The 16018-nt window shown below is 59.5% G+C and overlaps 1 protein-coding gene across 1 annotated transcript in view; it reads left to right on the top strand.

Annotated features, from left to right (window-relative positions):
• Positions 1-16018, top strand: part of ANO1 (anoctamin 1) — an 84789-nt gene that overhangs the window by 59802 nt on the left and 8969 nt on the right. Inside the window, exons 20-23 of the mRNA XM_024749273.1 lie at positions 1504-1604; positions 2170-2315; positions 5103-5255; positions 12515-12567. Of these exons, the coding sequence (XP_024605041.1) occupies positions 1504-1604; positions 2170-2315; positions 5103-5255; positions 12515-12567 (453 nt within the window). The remainder of the gene's footprint in view (positions 1-1503; positions 1605-2169; positions 2316-5102; positions 5256-12514; positions 12568-16018) is intronic.

Below are 16018 nucleotides of genomic sequence, written 5' to 3'. Positions count from 1 at the left end.
CCCTTTTTTTTTTTTTTTTTTTTCTTTTTCTGTAAGACCTTGAATGTTTTTCTCTTTGGTTAAGATGAATTAGTGAGGAAAAAACAGGACTCAGCTATGCTTCTTTTACTTTAACATTGAAATGCCCACCTCTCTCCCCGCCCAGCGGAATGCTGGTGACCTTGGGCTTCTGCTCAGCGATTCCGGCCACTCCAGGTCTGGTGAGTCGTCCAGCTGCCTTCTGCCGCTGAGTCCTGGCCCCCAGACTTGCTCCGTCAGCTCCGTCAGACCAAGCCAGGCTTCAGGTCTCAGGGAAACCAGTCCAAATTTCCAACTTCCAGAATAGTTCAGCATATCGGGAAAGAAGGCTCTTTTTTTATCAGGGTCTTCTTGATAAAGATTCTGTGAAACAGGGTGGGGAGGATTGGGGTGGGCATCAGGTACAGGGTCATCTGGCTGCCTGGGGCACAGTCTAGAAGTTCAACCACCTAAATGCCGGCCCCTGGACATCCCAAGACATAGGCCTCATCCGCAGTAAGGGATGTTTGCGAGAAGCCCACGACGTGCTCCCCCGCCATACAACACGTCATTTACATGGATGACACCCTGTTAAGCTCTTTAATGATTGGAGAAGTTGAGGAAATGCTTTGTGGAGTAGAATAAAGCGGAGGACGTCTTTTTTTTTTTTTAATGAGATTGATGGCTGTCCCAGATAAATTCTTTGGTAATGGTATATAAAGTTTTGCTCAGGACTCAGAGAGGAGTGAGCTGTGCCCCAGAGTGTCACCCAGTGTCCCTTGAGTTCCCTTCACTTGGACAAGTTAAGCTTCTGACGGCCTGCCCGGCCCCCGGTACAAACCCACAGGGCATTAGGCTCCCTCACCCCGCGGCTGCCCAGCTGCACGGCCCTAGCCTGCGTGGCCCTGCGGCAGGAGCAGCCCTGAGACCCAGCCCCGCCGCTGCCTACTCCCTGGCAGTGTGCTCCGCTCTGAGCCTTGCTGCAGCCCCGAGAGCCTGCTGGCCAGGTTGTACTAGCTTCCCGGGGCTGCTGTAACAAGATACCGCAGACCAGGTCGCTTAAAACAGCAGAGATTTATTCTCTTATGGGTCCAGAGGCCAGAAGTCCAAACTCAAGGTGTCCGCAGGGCTACGTTCGCTCCGAAGGTTCTAGGGAGGGTTCCTCCAGGCCTCTCTCCCAGCTCTGGCGGCCGCGGGCGATCCTTGGCCTCACCCTGCTCATCGATGGGCCTCTCCAATCTCTGCCTCGTCTTCACGGGGCCTCCTCCCCTCAGTGTGCCTGTGTGTTTCCTCCTCTTATCAGGACACCGGCAATCGGAGCAGGGTCCACCCTATGCCAGCGTGACCTCATCTTAACTCGGTCATATCTGCAAAGACCCTATTTCCAAATAAGGTTCCATTCCAAGGTTCCGGGGGCTCGATGTGGAGCCCGTCGCGAGGAGGGCCGACCCCCGTCGCTGGGTGGGGGGGGGGGGGGGGGGGCTGACGCCGTTCTCTGTGCCGCAGTGCGCCCCGGGGGGCTGCCTGATGGAGCTGTGTATCCAGCTAAGCATCATCATGCTGGGGAAGCAGCTGATCCAGAACAACCTGTTTGAGATCGGCATCCCGTGAGTAGCGTCGGCTTCAGGTCACGGCGGAGCAAGGGGGAGATCGGGGCCTCGGGGCGCTCGGGAGGCTCTTGCAGTAGTCTGGGTGACAGGTGATGCAGGGCCTGGACCAGGCTGGGGGCACCGGAAACAGGGAGGTGGTGAGGACACGGGAGGAAGACGGGCAGTAGCCACCCCTAGGGGACGAGGCCAGGGACGAGGCCAGGACGACCCCTGCTCCCAACTGGCTGAGGACGCAGGGTACCCACAGGCGGCCCCAAACCCACGTGCCAGCCTCCGTGGTCCAAGGCAGTCACGTCTGCTTGGGGATGGACAGACCCCTGACACCTGAGGGGCCCTCCCTGGCCTCCGTTTCCTCATGTCACAAACAGAGCAGTGAGGCTTGCCCCCTGCCCCTGGGGAAAACGGCCAAGGAAATCATCAACAGAGGGATCATCACCAAGATGTTCGTTCAGGATTGAGAACGCTCGATGGCTCAGAGAATTGGAAAAACAACTTGGAGGTGCCAGACCCCCGAGCCCACCTTCCTGGAAACCTAACCGAGGTGACGTCATGTGTCTTTCAGGAAAATGAAGAAGTTCATCCGTTATCTGAGGCTGAAGCACCAGAGCCCCTCTGACCACGACGAGTACGTAAAGAAGAAGCAGCGGTACGAGGTGGATTACACGCTGGAACCCTTCGCGGGCCTCACCCCGGAGTACATGGAGATGAGTGAGTGACGGGAGAATCCTGTCCTGGGAGACGGGGCAGGACGGAAAAGGGCCAGCTGGCCGCCTGGGGCTCGCTGCGGTCCCTGCACAGAGCGGGACACACCCAGGACTCAGCCATGTCACCTGCAGCTGGGCCGCTGGATGGGAGGATGCCCAGAGGCGGCACATGACTCCCAGGAGTGGGGCGAGAGAGAGAGGGGACAGGCCAGGTGTGGCCTGCGCGGCAGCCACCTGGAGCCTCCCTGACCCCACCTCCGACCTCTCCCTCCACTTGGGCCACGCTGGCCTCCTTGCTGTTACCCAAACTCACAGAGGTCACTCCTGCCGAGGGGCCTTTGCGCTGGCTGTGCCCTGCCCGGAACGCTTTCCCCTGGTATGAGCGTCACTCCCTCTCTCCCTTCCTCCAGGGCTCTGCTCAGAATGTCCCCCACCAGAGGGGTCTTCCCCACCACAGGGCTTAAAAGGGGCAGCCCCTCCCCCTGCTCTCTGGTTCTCACCACAGCTGATATCTTTAGTCCCCAACCCTTTCTCATTCCTCCACCATCTGCCTCTCCTGTAGAATCAAAGCTCCATGAAAGCAGGTCTTTTTTCTTCACTGCTGTACCCCCTGCCCCTAGCACAGGTCCAGCTATACAGTGGGTGCTCAATATGTGCTCCCTGAATGAATGGATGAGTGAAAGCTGAGACTCACGCAGAGGGGTCCCTGTGTCGTGCCCCCTAACCACCATGGACAGCTTATCTTAAATGCTGGGGGACTTCCCTGGAGGTCCAGTGGTTAAGACTCTGGGCTTCCACAGCCGGGGCCCCAGGTTTGATCCCTGGCCGGGGAACTAAGATCCCTCAAGCCTTGCAGTGCAGCAAAAAAAAAAAAAAGTTAATGCTGGTTCCCGGGCCCAATCCTGGTCTGCGCGGAGTGGGACCCGGGACTCTGCGTTTCAACAGGCACCTGGGCAAACCAGCCAGGGACTGGTCTGTAGGGTGGGCTGGTCAGGGGAGGGGTGGCCTTGGGTTTCAGGAGCAGTTCTGTTTAATTGTACCGCGGGCGCCTCCCTCCCTGTTGGCAGAGTTGGTCCCAGTAAGTCACTCCCAGCTTCCCGGACGCCGGTGCCATAACACTCTGAGACTTAAGACAAGGAGATGGTGTGGTGTCTGGGTGACATCCTCTGTTTTGTCCCGGAATCAAATCCAGGCTGAACCGGAGGCAGACGGGCAGCTCCCTGCCCTGTGGGTGCCGCCTCCCCAGGCCTGCCCTCTGCCCGGCTGTTTATGTTCATCGTGGGGCCTGGGAGGAAGGTCTCCACTGCCTGACCCCGTGGGCGGATGGACACCGAGAACAGCAGCCTATGATCTGCTGAGAGACTGCAGTCGGTCATTTCCCCAGATTTTAATTTTTTTTTTAAGTTTACTATTATTTTTTTTTTTTTTTTGGTTGCGTCGGGTCTTCATTGCTGCACGCAGGCTTTCTCTAGTTGCAGCGAGCGGGTGCTTCTCTTGTTGTGGAACACCGGCTCCAGACGTGCGGGCTTCAGTAGTTGCAGCGCGTGGGCTCAGTAGTTGTGGCGCACGGGCTTAGCTGCTCTGCGGCATGTGGGATCTTCCCAGACCAGGGCTCGAACCCATGTTCCCTGCATTGGCAGGCGGATTCTTAACCGCTGTGCCACCAGGGAAGTCCCCAGATTTTAACTTTTATGGTGGCTGGAGAGCCCTGGGTCCTCTGGGGTTTAGTGAAATGAAATTCCTGGGGGAGGCCCCTCCTGCCCACCCAAGGAGCAGCCACCCTGTGCCTGGCAGTCTCCTCCAGGCCGACTCGGGCTGGGATGGGGTAGGTGGAAGAAAAGGCCCGGTGGGCGTGACCCACCCGCGCCTCCTGCTGCCCTCCCCACTGCTGTCCCTGCAAGGGGAGGCAGTGTCACTCGGGAGTCGGGGAACCTGCAGCCTCGGGGCTCAGCAGCCCCCTGGCCCCGATGCCGAGCTTATCCAGTGGCCTCCATCCCGTCCATCATCTCCAGAGCCTTCAGGCGAGGCCAGCATCCCCAGAAGCATCCCGCGGAGCCCCCGTGGGGCACGTGAGGGGCCAGGGACGTGACTCTGGGACGAGGGATCACACAGAGCCTCCACGCACCCCGCCGCGCTAACAATGGTCATGCTCAGCCCGCTGGGCCCGGGGCCGCGTTCTGCCGGCTTCCCTGTTTCCCACCTGGCACCGAGCGCCCTTGGGCGACATCCGGCTGTGCAGTTCCTGAGCCAGCTTCCTCCACTCACTTCCATTCAGCACCCTCTCCCCGACCTGCCCCGCCGGCCCACGATGAGCAGAAGGAGGGACAGTGAGGGAGGGAGGCAGAGGGGCGAGATTGTCCAGACAGTGGGCGGCGGTCCCTGACCGGCTCCCCGGGGCCCGACGGAGGGGGGCGCTGGGGGCTGTTGGAGACGCAGTGATGCTCGCGGGCCCGCCAGGTCCTAGGAAGCACTAGGGCACCGTCCCAGCCCGCACACGGGGTGACTGAGGCTGGGCCTTTGTGCTCATGGGTACCTTTTCCCCGTTAACTGGTGATTTTTTAAGATCAGACATATGATAAGTGAGTACACGGCCTTTATTCAAGAGACAAGACTCAGGTCCAGAGCAAAACTTGGAACCTTGCCCACAGCTCCCTCCCGGCCTGGGCGTGTCCGAGATCCCCTCTTACACATGGGAGGCAGGGCCCCGTCCGACCCGGGGGCGTGGGGCGGGGGTCCTGCCATCCCGGAGCAGGGACAGTGCACGCTGACCGCCGCCCCCTCCTCTCTGCAGTCATCCAGTTCGGCTTTGTCACCCTGTTCGTTGCGTCCTTCCCGCTGGCGCCGCTCTTTGCGTTGCTGAACAACATCATTGAGATACGCCTGGACGCCAAGAAGTTCATCACCGAGCTCCGAAGACCCGTGGCCGTCAGAGCCAAGGACATCGGTGAGTGCCCTGGGCACTGGGGTTGGAGGACATACTGGGCTTGGGGAACGGATGCTGCTCCCCGGAAGCCAGAGGCAGAGCTAGCAAAGTGGGGTCCCGGGCTCCTCACTGTGCCTGCCCTGGGGACAGGGTCAGAGATGGGGCGGGGGGTGAGGATGCAGGGCCTCCAGGCCCCTCTCCACCCCACCCCGAGCTGCCAACTCCTGAGATGTGTGGGCCGCGGAGAACACTTGGGAAAGAGCTCGTGTCTCGGATATCAGAGCTGCTCCCCGGTGTGCTGCTCCAGGAGGCCCACAAGGTACATTCCCTCTGATGGCCCTCAGCACCCCTGCCCCTCCCCGGCTGTCTGCGTGGCCCCAGAGCACAGAGCCAGACCAGCTAATAGCAGCTGCTCAGCAGTGCCTTCCTACAGAGTGTATCGTTTAGTCATTTAACGTTCACAGAAGAGTAAAGGAAGGAGGGAGCCCCCTCCCAGCAATGAAAGAAGAGCATCGTGTCACCTGCCTGTCGGGTCAGGGCCGAGAGCAGCCTGGGCTTTTTAACCCCGAGTCGCTAAGGGGCTCCTCATCCGTGTGGAAGAGGGGCTTGGGGTTGGGGGACGTTTAACACCAGCATAAGGACTAACTTTCGAATAGTCAAAGGTGTTGAAAGTGGAACCGACATCCTTGTGGAGTGGTGAGCTCCCCGTCACCAGAGGCATTTAAGCATATGTGGGTGCCCGTCTGTCCAGGAGTGGGGGGATCTAGCAGGCAGGGCTCAGAGCCCCATGCACGCCTTGGCCACAGCCGGCCCACACCAGCAAGGACAATGCTCGTCGTATCTTAAAGGGAATCAGCTTAATCCGGGACCCAATTTTCAGGGTGAAAACAAAAAAGTCTTTATTGGGATTTTATCTTGAAATGAGATGGAAAATTACAAAATATATTCGTTTTATCTCCTATTGAACACAATTTTAGTTACAACAGCACCTGTGCTAGTTCTGTGCTGGTTCCTAGAACAAACAAGATTGAATTGTGTGTTAGGGATGTTATCTGTCATTTTACCAAAATAAGGTTTGCACACCAGCGAGATAGATCTTTGGGTTGGGCTTTTTTTTTTTTTTTTTAATAAATTTATTTATTTTTATTTATTTTTTGCTACGTTGGGTCTTCGTTGCTGCGCACGGGCTTTCTCTAGGTGTGGCGAGCGGGGGCTACTCTTCGTTGCGGTGCATGGGTCTCTCATCGTGGTGGCTTTTCTCGTTGCAGAGCACGGGCTCTAGGTGCGCAGGCTCAGTAGTTGTGGCTCACGGGCTCGAGAGTGCAGGCTCTGTAGTTGTGGCGCACAGGCTTAGTTGCTCCGCGGCACGTGGGATCTTCCTGGACCAGGGCTCGAACCCGTGTGCCCTGCATTGGCAGGCGGATCCTTAACCACTGCGCCACCAGAGAAGTCTAGGTTGGGCCTTTGTAGCCCAAATATAATCTTGCAAAAATGCAAGATTATGCTTCATCACTCCTTCCAAAACGTTCTCTTGCCCTTGGCATCGGGTCGCCCTTGTTGAAAACGCCCCGAGGCCATTGCATCCCCAGCCAGGGGCTCCTCGGCCCGTGCTGGGCCCCATGGTGCGGCCCTCACCCACTGATGATGCCAGGCCCACTGATTCTCCACCATCCACCCCCGCCCCCCGAGAAGCCTGGAGTCCGGCTTTACACGGTGCAGCCTCTCAGGTTGAACCGGATGAAATTACCATTTTCACGATTCAGACGCACTCAGATATCGGTGATTTCACCTGGTTCCCATTTGTGCTCTGGGCTCCGTGATGTGACCTGCCAGCCCCAGGCTTAGAGAGGGTCCAGGCACACTCGCTGTTCCACCAGGAGGGACGTCTAAGCCCAGCTGCAGTACAGAGGTCATCGCCCTGTGTTTTGACACTTTAGTCTCTCCTTCCTATCTGGACGACCCAGACAATCAGCAAAGACCCGGCAAACAGATGTCCTCCCTCCTAGACTTCGTTTATGATTTTAAAAGATTTTAAGGCCCCAGAACTCACTGGCCCTGTGAAGTCCCTTCTGGCCCCCAGGGTCCCTGATTCTGCCTCATCTGTGGCCTTGGAGCGAGCCTTCGCCCCTCACACCACACCCCTACGTAGCCGGGAGGGCCGTGGCCACAGGGCCGGGGGGGTTTGCTGCTGCACTGAGACAGAGCCCGGCTCACGTTCCCATGAATGGCCGGAGAGTAAACGTTTCTGTCTCTGTGGACTGAGGTGATGTGCAGAATTCTTACCGAAAGGCTAAGTTTCTCACGCTTTTTTCACTCACACTTGAAAATGCAAGAGCTAGTCTTTGCTCGTGGGTCATCCAACAACACCAGCCATGCACTGATTTGGGCCACAGGCCGGGTTTGCAAATCCCCGCCTCGAGATCAAGGTGACGTGGAACCCAGGGCTCTCGGAAGCATACCCCGCCCTGCTCTGAGGACGACCCCCGAGAGCTGTGCCTGGCATTGAACTTTCTCTGGGGCTTTCAGCTGTCGAGTCCCCCCAGGATCCTCGTGAGGAAGCTGGGGCAAATCCTCAGTCCCATTTTCCAGATGGGGAGACTGAGGCCAGGTGGTTAGCGGAGCTGAGCTGGAAGCGGAGCGCTCAAGCCCTCGGCCCCTCCCGGCACACCTCCGTGAGCTGCACGCCTGAGGCCTGCATGGGGCAGATGGTCATCCCGCCAGGCACTCCCTGGACAGTCCTTGGGAATTCTGAGCCCGTGCCCAGTGGCCGTGAAGAAAAGAGCGTCGCCTCCCGCCACTTGTCGCTTACAAAGGCCCGATTCTCAGGCGCCCGGAGGCCCCAGGCGTGTCCACGGTGGCCAGAGTTTGCTTTGGCATCTGTGCCTGGCAGAGCCATGGCCATGTCCTGTAGCAGCACCCAGAGCCTGCAGCCCCCCAGGGTGGAAGGGAGCACCAGGGCGCCACGCTGCCACCGGCCCTCCGCAGCCCTGGTGGGTGTTGTCGTTCCCACCACGAGCAGGGCTTGGATCACATCCTCAGGGTTTCTGATCGCGGCTCCTCGATTATTCCCAGTCCTTACGGACTGGCTGCTCCCTTCCTGGTTCCTGCCTGGTCAGCTGGAGCATAATCTGGGTTTGTTTATGGCCTCCTCCACGGTAACCTTTCCTTGAAGAGGCTTTTGTATTCCTCCTGTGATCCGTGCAGGGCCCTGAGGGGACAGAGGGCCCCAGTGGCCCCCATGACCTGCACCCACGGCGCCAGGGGTGTCTGGAGGAAGCTCTGCCACAAAGCGCAGGCGCTGCGACCGCCCTGCTTGGCCCTGGGGGTGGGGGGCGTGGCGAGTGGCTGCAGTGACCCAGCCGCGTGCGCACGTGGGAACCGGCTCCAGCACCGCAGTCCCTGCTGGTCTGGACCTTTGACTCCCAGCATGCTTCCTGCCCTCATCCTCATTCTTCAGAGCCTTCCGAGTGAGGAACTCTGCCTGAGCTCAGCTCCCGGGTGCTGAGAGTCGACAGGCGCGTCTAAACACCTCCCTGACGTGCGCTTGGAAACGGGGCTTAGCGTCTCCTGGGACAGCAGTGATGCCTTGAAGAAGGCCGATGGAAATGAGGCATCTCCCCCCGCGAGATTTTCATAAGCGAAGCCAAGATTTGTCCCAGACAGCATCAGCCCCTTGTACCTCGAGGTCGTCAGAGCAACGATTCTTATCCTGGAGTGCAGAATGTGTGTCGGAATAGCTTGGAGGGTCAAGGCTGCAGAAGAGGCTCATCCTGCGGGCCGGAGCAGCGTCCGGGTTCTGCACTTTTGCAACAGGAGCCCACGGTTCTGGGGTGGGGATCGCACAGAGGACCGTCGGCCCGGACATAAAGGCACTGCAGGACCTGGAAGCCCGGCTCAGCCCCGGGCCGTGGAAAGCCCTCGCTGGCCCACCCGTCTCCCACCTCGGCAGCCCCGTTTTCTGTTGTCACCTGCCTCAGCCCGTTGGGCCGCTGCCTGGGCCGCCGCAGACTCGTTTCCTCCTGCTGTGCTCAGGAGCCGCCCCCCCCCCTCGAGGCAGCCCCCTGCCCGGAAACCTCAACTTGCCCGGCTCATCGGCACCCCGGCCCCCACTCGGAGTTCTCAAGCTCAGAGCCCTCGGGGCCAGGCGGGGCCGCAAGAAGGAGTGGACGAAACATATACAGCAGGCGTGCTTGTTCCCGTGAAACACCCAACCCTCGGGGTTTTTTTGTCTCCCCACTTTAGTCAGGTGTGGGTTTGGTTAAATGTCTCTCTAAGCGACTGGTGGTGATAAAGGGAGTTGCCTTGGTACAGAGAGACCTGCAGTGCATTGTGTGGCCTGAAGGAGGCACCACTGCCAGCCACGGCCAACTGTTGTCATGGAGATGCCAGCCCGATGCTGACCCAGAGCTGAGGCTCCTTTAGAAGTAGCAAGTTTCGCTTTTTAAAAATACGTCATCCCGGTCTGTAAACATCCATCAACATTTTTTTTTTCTATTTGCATTGTATTTTTCTTTTTAACATCTTTATTGGAGTATAATTGCTTTACAATGGTGTGTTAGTTTCTGCTTTATAACAAAGTGAATCAGTTATACATATACATATGTTCCCATATCTCTTCCCTCTTGCGTCTCCCTCCCTCCCACCCTCCCTATCCCACCCCTCTAGGTGGTCACAAAGCACCGAGCTGATCTCCCTGTGCTATGCGGCTGCTTCCCACTAGCTATCTATTTTACGTTTGGTAGTGTATATATGTCCATGCCACTCTCTCACTTTGTCACAGCTTACCCTTCCCCCTCCCCATATCCTCAAGTCCATTCTCTAGTAGGTCTGTGTCTTTATTCCCATCTTACCCCTAGGCTCCTCATGACCCTTTTTTTTTTCCCGTAGATTCCATATATATGTGTCAGCATACGGTATTTGTTTTTCTCTTTCTGACTTACTTCACTCTGTATGACAGACTCTAGGTCCATCCACCTCACTACAAATAACTCAATTTCGTTTCTTTTTATGGCTGAGTAATATTCCATTGTATATATGTGCCACATCTTCTTTATCCATTCATCCGAGGATGGACACTTCCATATCCTGCCTTCCATATCCTGGCTATTGTAAATAGAGCTGCAATGAACACTGTGGTACATGTCTCTTTTTGAATTATGGTTTTCTCAGGGTATATGCCCGGTAGTGGGATTGCTGGGTCGTATGGTAGTTCTATTTTTTAGTTTGTTTTGTTTTATTTTGTTTTGCGGTACGCGGGCCTCTCACTGTCGTGGCCTCTCCCGTTGCGGAGCACAGGCTCCGGACGCGCAGGCTCGGCGGCCATGGCTCACAGGCCCAGCCGCTCCGCGGCATGTGGGATCTTCCCGGACCGGGGCACGAACCCGTGTCCCCTGCATCGGCAGGCGGACTCTCAACCACTGCGCCACCAGGGAAGCCCTATTTTTAGTTTTTTAAGGAACCTCCATACTGTTCTCCATAGTGGATGTATCAATTTACATTCCCACCAGCATTTTTTAAGTAGCGGGCAAGCTCGAGGAGACACCCACGCACCTGGATGTGGCAACCTCTGCTCGGGCACGAAGCCTAGTTGGAAGGGCTTTCTACGTTCATACAGTCACTCAGCCAACACTTAGCCAACAGCACCCAGCCCCACGTGCCAGGCTGCGTGCTAGACCCAGGAGGGATGAAGGATGTGCTCCCCGGGAGCGTGGAGTCTCCAGAAGGGCTCCCAGCCCCCGAGGCGGCCAGCCGTGAGGGTGGGCCCTGCACAGCGCTGACTTTGTACAGATGCGTCGTCCGAGGAGCTGCCTCTCGCTCACTTGCACCTCGAGTGCTTCCTTCGGGAGAGACGGGAAGGGTGGTGGATCTAGCGCCCCGAGGAGTGCAGGCCCCGTGACCGCCCTGCCGCTGCTCCAGCACGAAAGTGAATCAAACAGCGCTGCGCTCGTGGGAAGACCCAACAGAACCGGGACGAACTTCGCATCTCGGTTTCGGTGATAGCCTGCACGGGTGGCTGACGGGCAGGGAGGTGAGCGTTACTCCCACGAGGCCCCGCAGAAGGGTCTGCAGCGGGCAGCGTAAATGCTTGCTTCATGGAGTGGGTTCCCCGGCGCCGGCTGGGGAGCCCCCTCACGGCAGACCTCGGGTGCTGGGTCCCAGCCTGCGGCTTCCAGCTTCTGGGCTACATGGGCCTGAACTCCTGCTGTCTCTGCAGACCCCCAGCATACACCCCCGAGACGGGCACTCGCTGCGAGGGCAGGAACGCCCACGAGCAGCTCTGTGTGCCCTGGGTAGAGACCCCCAACCACCGGCCACTGTCCCCTCCAGCCCTTCCTGAGAAGTGCCGTTGTCATCACTCAGATCTGGCTCCGGGCAGGGAGAGAGAGTGCCTGGGACAGGATTCCAGCCCCAGCTTTCGATGATGTGTGCCTAGCCTCATAGGAACGCAGTCAGGTTGGGGGCAGGGGCACTGGGCGCCCTTCCAGGAGTCGCAGCATTGAGGCCCTAAGGAGTGGGGCTAGCCCTGGGTAAAGTGCTTCCGTCCTGGGCTTTCTGGTTCTTGTCTCTGCTGGGAGGGAGGCCAGTGGAGCAGCGCGTGAGTCTCCAGGTGCCGTGTAATCGTCCTTCTGCTCACCTGCGAGTAGGTACAGGTGGGGTGATGGGAACAAGGGAGCATCCGGACGGGATGGGAAGCATCCGGACGGGAAGTGGCTTGTACCGCACTGCTGTTCAGTCATTATACCCAGGCCATGGTCCCAGCCTCACCAGCCGGGGGCCCTGGCTTTGCTCCTTGACACTCGCCCTGCATCTGGCCTGTCCCTAAATTCAGTTTTCCTGGCACTAGAGCTACGGAAAATTCATAGGACATCAAACTTCGTGGTTTCAGTCTCCAGTTACTGCTGCGTGGGCTCTTTGGGGCAGGAGCTGCGTCCAAATTGAATCTTTGTCTCTCTAGAAAAAGGCTCCATCCAAGCCGATCAGTAGTTTACGCAGCTTCGCGGGAGACTGTTCAGAACCAGGGACCAGATGTTTCTAAGCATCTCTTTGAGAAGCTACACAGTTTGCTTAAAAACAGCTGACGAGCCAGTATAAGCCATGGGCTCTGTTGTCAGCCAGGCTCCCCCAGGTCCTCCCCAAACAATTCCCTGTTACCACGTGTCTGACCTGCCCCAGAAAAGGACCAGACCGGCCCCTGTAAAGGCCGGGCTGCTGCCTGCTAGCCCGAGTTACTGAGATCCAGGGCAAGGGGGTCTTTAAACCTGTGCTTCCCTTCCCCGCAGGAATCTGGTACGATATCCTCAGAGGCATCGGGAAGCTTGCCGTCATAATCAACGTAAGTGACTGGTGACGTCAGGACCTCGGCCAGGAAGCCCGGCCGAGCTGCCATGCGGCTGGGCACCCCTTCCCCTTCCAGGGAGCTGGTCCGTACCTCCAGCCTCGGAGCGGTTCCCAGCTGGCAGGAGCATCTCCTCTTCAGAAGCATCCCTTGGTCCTGTTGAGGGGTGGGGCGGGCTCTGGTGGGAATGACAAAATCTCCTCGACCTTTCTCTGAAACCGGGGGCAAAACCCTCCACTGTACCCACCTTGGCCCCTAAGTCCCCTCTCTCCCAAGTCCTGAGAACAAACAAGAGAAGGAGATAGAGGCAGACAGGGAGGGAGAGAGACAGAGACAGGGAGGGCGGGAGAGGGAGAGAGACAGAGACAGGGAGGGCGGGAGAGAGAGAGACACACAGAGACACAGAGACAGAGAAAGACACGGAGATACCTCATTAGCAACTCTTCTGCTCTTTTTTTGAAAAGTTAATTTTGGGACGTCCAGTGGTTAAGACTCCGTGCTTCCACTGCAGGGGACACGGGTTCGATCCCTGGTCGGGGAACTAAGATCCCGCAGGCCACGCGACACGGCCAAAGAAAAAAGTTAACTTTCCCCCTTTATGTGAAACTCTTGCCCGCTCTTCAAAGAAAGTTTGAGAAATCCTGAAACACGGAAAGAAGAGGAACCTGCCAGTCGCACACACACGCACACAGGCACGCACAGACACACAAGCTCACTGAGGACGGTGCCCCGCCCTCCATGGCCCTGCCCCAGCATCTGGTCCACGCCTTCCTGACACGAGAACCCCAGGGGGGTCTGCAATGCCTCAGCCCTGTGACCCTAACCCCTCCACCAGCCGTCCAAGCCTGAGCCCCCCAGAAGCTGCCACCTTGCACCTTGTAGGGTCGGGGATGGAGCGGGGGGCGGGCAGGCAGCTCCCTGGAGCAGATGGTCACAGTGCTGGGTCAGGGTCACAGTGAGGCCCTGACACTCAGTCCCCACGGCACAGGAAGCGATGCTCGGCCCAGGAGAAGGGACCCTCAGAGCCCTGGACCTGCTTTCCCTGCTGGCTGACAGCTCCCTGTCAGCCACCCAGTCCCGCTGGGTTAAAGCTTTGAAACCCCACTTATAAAGGGAGGCCGTGGGCCGAGCTTGCACACTGGACAGCGACAGCTCCACACCCCGACCCGGGCTGAGTCCGCTGCGGAGCACAGGCCATGGCTCACGGGCCCAGCCGCTCCGCAGCATGCAGGGTCCTCCCGGACCGGGGCATGACCCCGTGTCCCCTGCATCGGCAGGCGGACTCTCAACCACTGCGCCACCAGGGAAGCCCCTGGGGGGCACATTTTGATGGGGAGAGGCTGGAAACACCAAGGTACAGCCCCTGTGGGGCACGAGCGTGGGGGCGCTGAGAGCAGAGCGGCTAGGAACGAGCTGGACGTCTCGTGAGAGCAGCCAGCAGCAATAATAATAATAATAGCAGCTAACATTTATTGAGCATCTAGAATGCTCCGGGCCCTTCTAAGCCCATTCAGTGCACCCACCCACTAGTGCACACACGGCCCACGGAGGCAGAGGGTTATTGCCCCATCGTGCAGGTGATACAGCCGAGGCACAGAGAGGTCAGGTGACTTGCCCAAGGTCACACAGCCAACAAGAGGCAGAGCTGGACTTTACCCCAGGCCGTCGGGTCCATGCTCTGATACTGGCCTTCCACTGCACTGCCCCGGGGACTGCTCTAGAATAGGGTGAGCTGGGTCTGAACTTCACAATCCACAAAGCACTTTCCCTCCCTGCCTCGCTCTCTCTCAAACAAGCCAGGAAGGAGAAGCACCTAGAGCGGGCGCTGTTAGCCCTGTTTGACAAGAGAAAATGGAGGCACAGAGAGGTCAGGCGATTTGTCCAGGGCCACACAGCCGGTGAGAGGCAGCCAGCATTGTCCCCAGGCCTTCTCGTTCAGGGGCGCCCTGTCCCCAGCCCCCGGGCCCTCTCCTCAGGGTGCTGGAGGGGCTGACGGGAATGCCCCCAACCCCTTCTCGTTCAGGGGCGCCCTGCTCCCAGCCCCCGGGCCCTCTCCTCAGGGTGCTGGAGGGGCTGACGGGAATGCCCCCAACCCCTTCTCGTTCAGGGGCGCCCTGCTCCCAGCCCCCGGGCCCTCTCCTCAGGGTGCTGGAGGGGCTGACGGGAATGCCCCCAACCCCTTCTCGTTCAGGGGCGCCCTGCTCCCAGCCCCCGGGCCCTCTCCTCAGGGTGCTGGAGGGGCTGACGGGAATGCCCCCAACCCCTTCTCGTTCAGGGGCGCCCTGCTCCCAGCCCCCGGGCCCTCTCCTCAGGGTGCTGGAGGGGCTGACGGGAATGCCCCCAACCCCTTCTCGTTCAGGGGCGCCCTGCTCCCAGCCCCCGGGCCCTCTCCTCAGGGTGCTGGAGGGGCTGACGGGAATGCCCCCAACCCCTTCTCGTTCAGGGGCGCCCTGCTCCCAGCCCCCGGGCCCTCTCCTCAGGGTGCTGGAGGGGCTGACGGGAATGCCCCCAACCCCTTCTCGTTCAGGGGCGCCCTGCTCCCAGCCCCCGGGCCCTCTCCTCAGGGTGCTGGAGGGGCTGACGGGAATGCCCCCAACCCCTTCTCGTTCAGGGGCGCCCTGCTCCCAGCCCCCGGGCCCTCTCCTCAGGGTGCTGGAGGGGCTGACGGGAATGCCCCCAACCCCTTCTCGTTCAGGGGCGCCCTGCTCCCAGCCCCCGGGCCCTCTCCTCAGGGTGCTGGAGGGGCTGACGGGAATGCCCCCAACCCCTTCTCGTTCAGGGGCGCCCTGCTCCCAGCCCCCGGGCCCTCTCCTCAGGGTGCTGGAGGGGCTGACGGGAATGCCCCCAACCCCTTCTCGTTCAGGGGCGCCCTGCTCCCAGCCCCCGGGCCCTCTCCTCAGGGTGCTGGAGGGGCTGACGGGAATGCCCCCAACCCCTTCTCGTTCAGGGGCGCCCTGCTCCCAGCCCCCGGGCCCTCTCCTCAGGGTGCTGGAGGGGCTGACGGGAATGCCCCCAACCCCTTCTCGTTCAGGGGCGCCCTGCTCCCAGCCCCCGGGCCCTCTCCTCAGGGTGCTGGAGGGGCTGACGGGAATGCCCCCAACCCCTTCTCGTTCAGGGGCGCCCTGCTCCCAGCCCCCGGGCCCTCTCCTCAGGGTGCTGGAGGGGCTGACGGGAATGCCCCCAACCCCTTCTCGTTCAGGGGCGCCCTGCTCCCAGCCCCCGGGCCCTCTCCTCAGGGTGCTGGAGGGGCTGACGGGAATGCCCCCAACCCCTTCTCGTTCAGGGGCGCCCTGCTCCCAGCCCCCGGGCCCTCTCCTCAGGGTGCTGGAGGGGCTGACGGGAATGCCCCCAACCCCTTCTCGTTCAGGGGCGCCCTGCTCCCAGCCCCCGGGCCCTCTCCTCAGGGTGCTGGAGGGGCTGACGGGAATGCCCCCAACCCCTTCTCGTT

This window comes from Neophocaena asiaeorientalis, unplaced genomic scaffold, assembly GCF_003031525.2.
Source record: "Neophocaena asiaeorientalis asiaeorientalis breed wild unplaced genomic scaffold, Neophocaena_asiaeorientalis_V1.1 scaffold43, whole genome shotgun sequence".
Classification (NCBI taxonomy): domain Eukaryota; kingdom Metazoa; phylum Chordata; class Mammalia; order Artiodactyla; family Phocoenidae; genus Neophocaena; species Neophocaena asiaeorientalis.
This window is presented reverse-complemented; position numbering and strand designations above follow the sequence as displayed.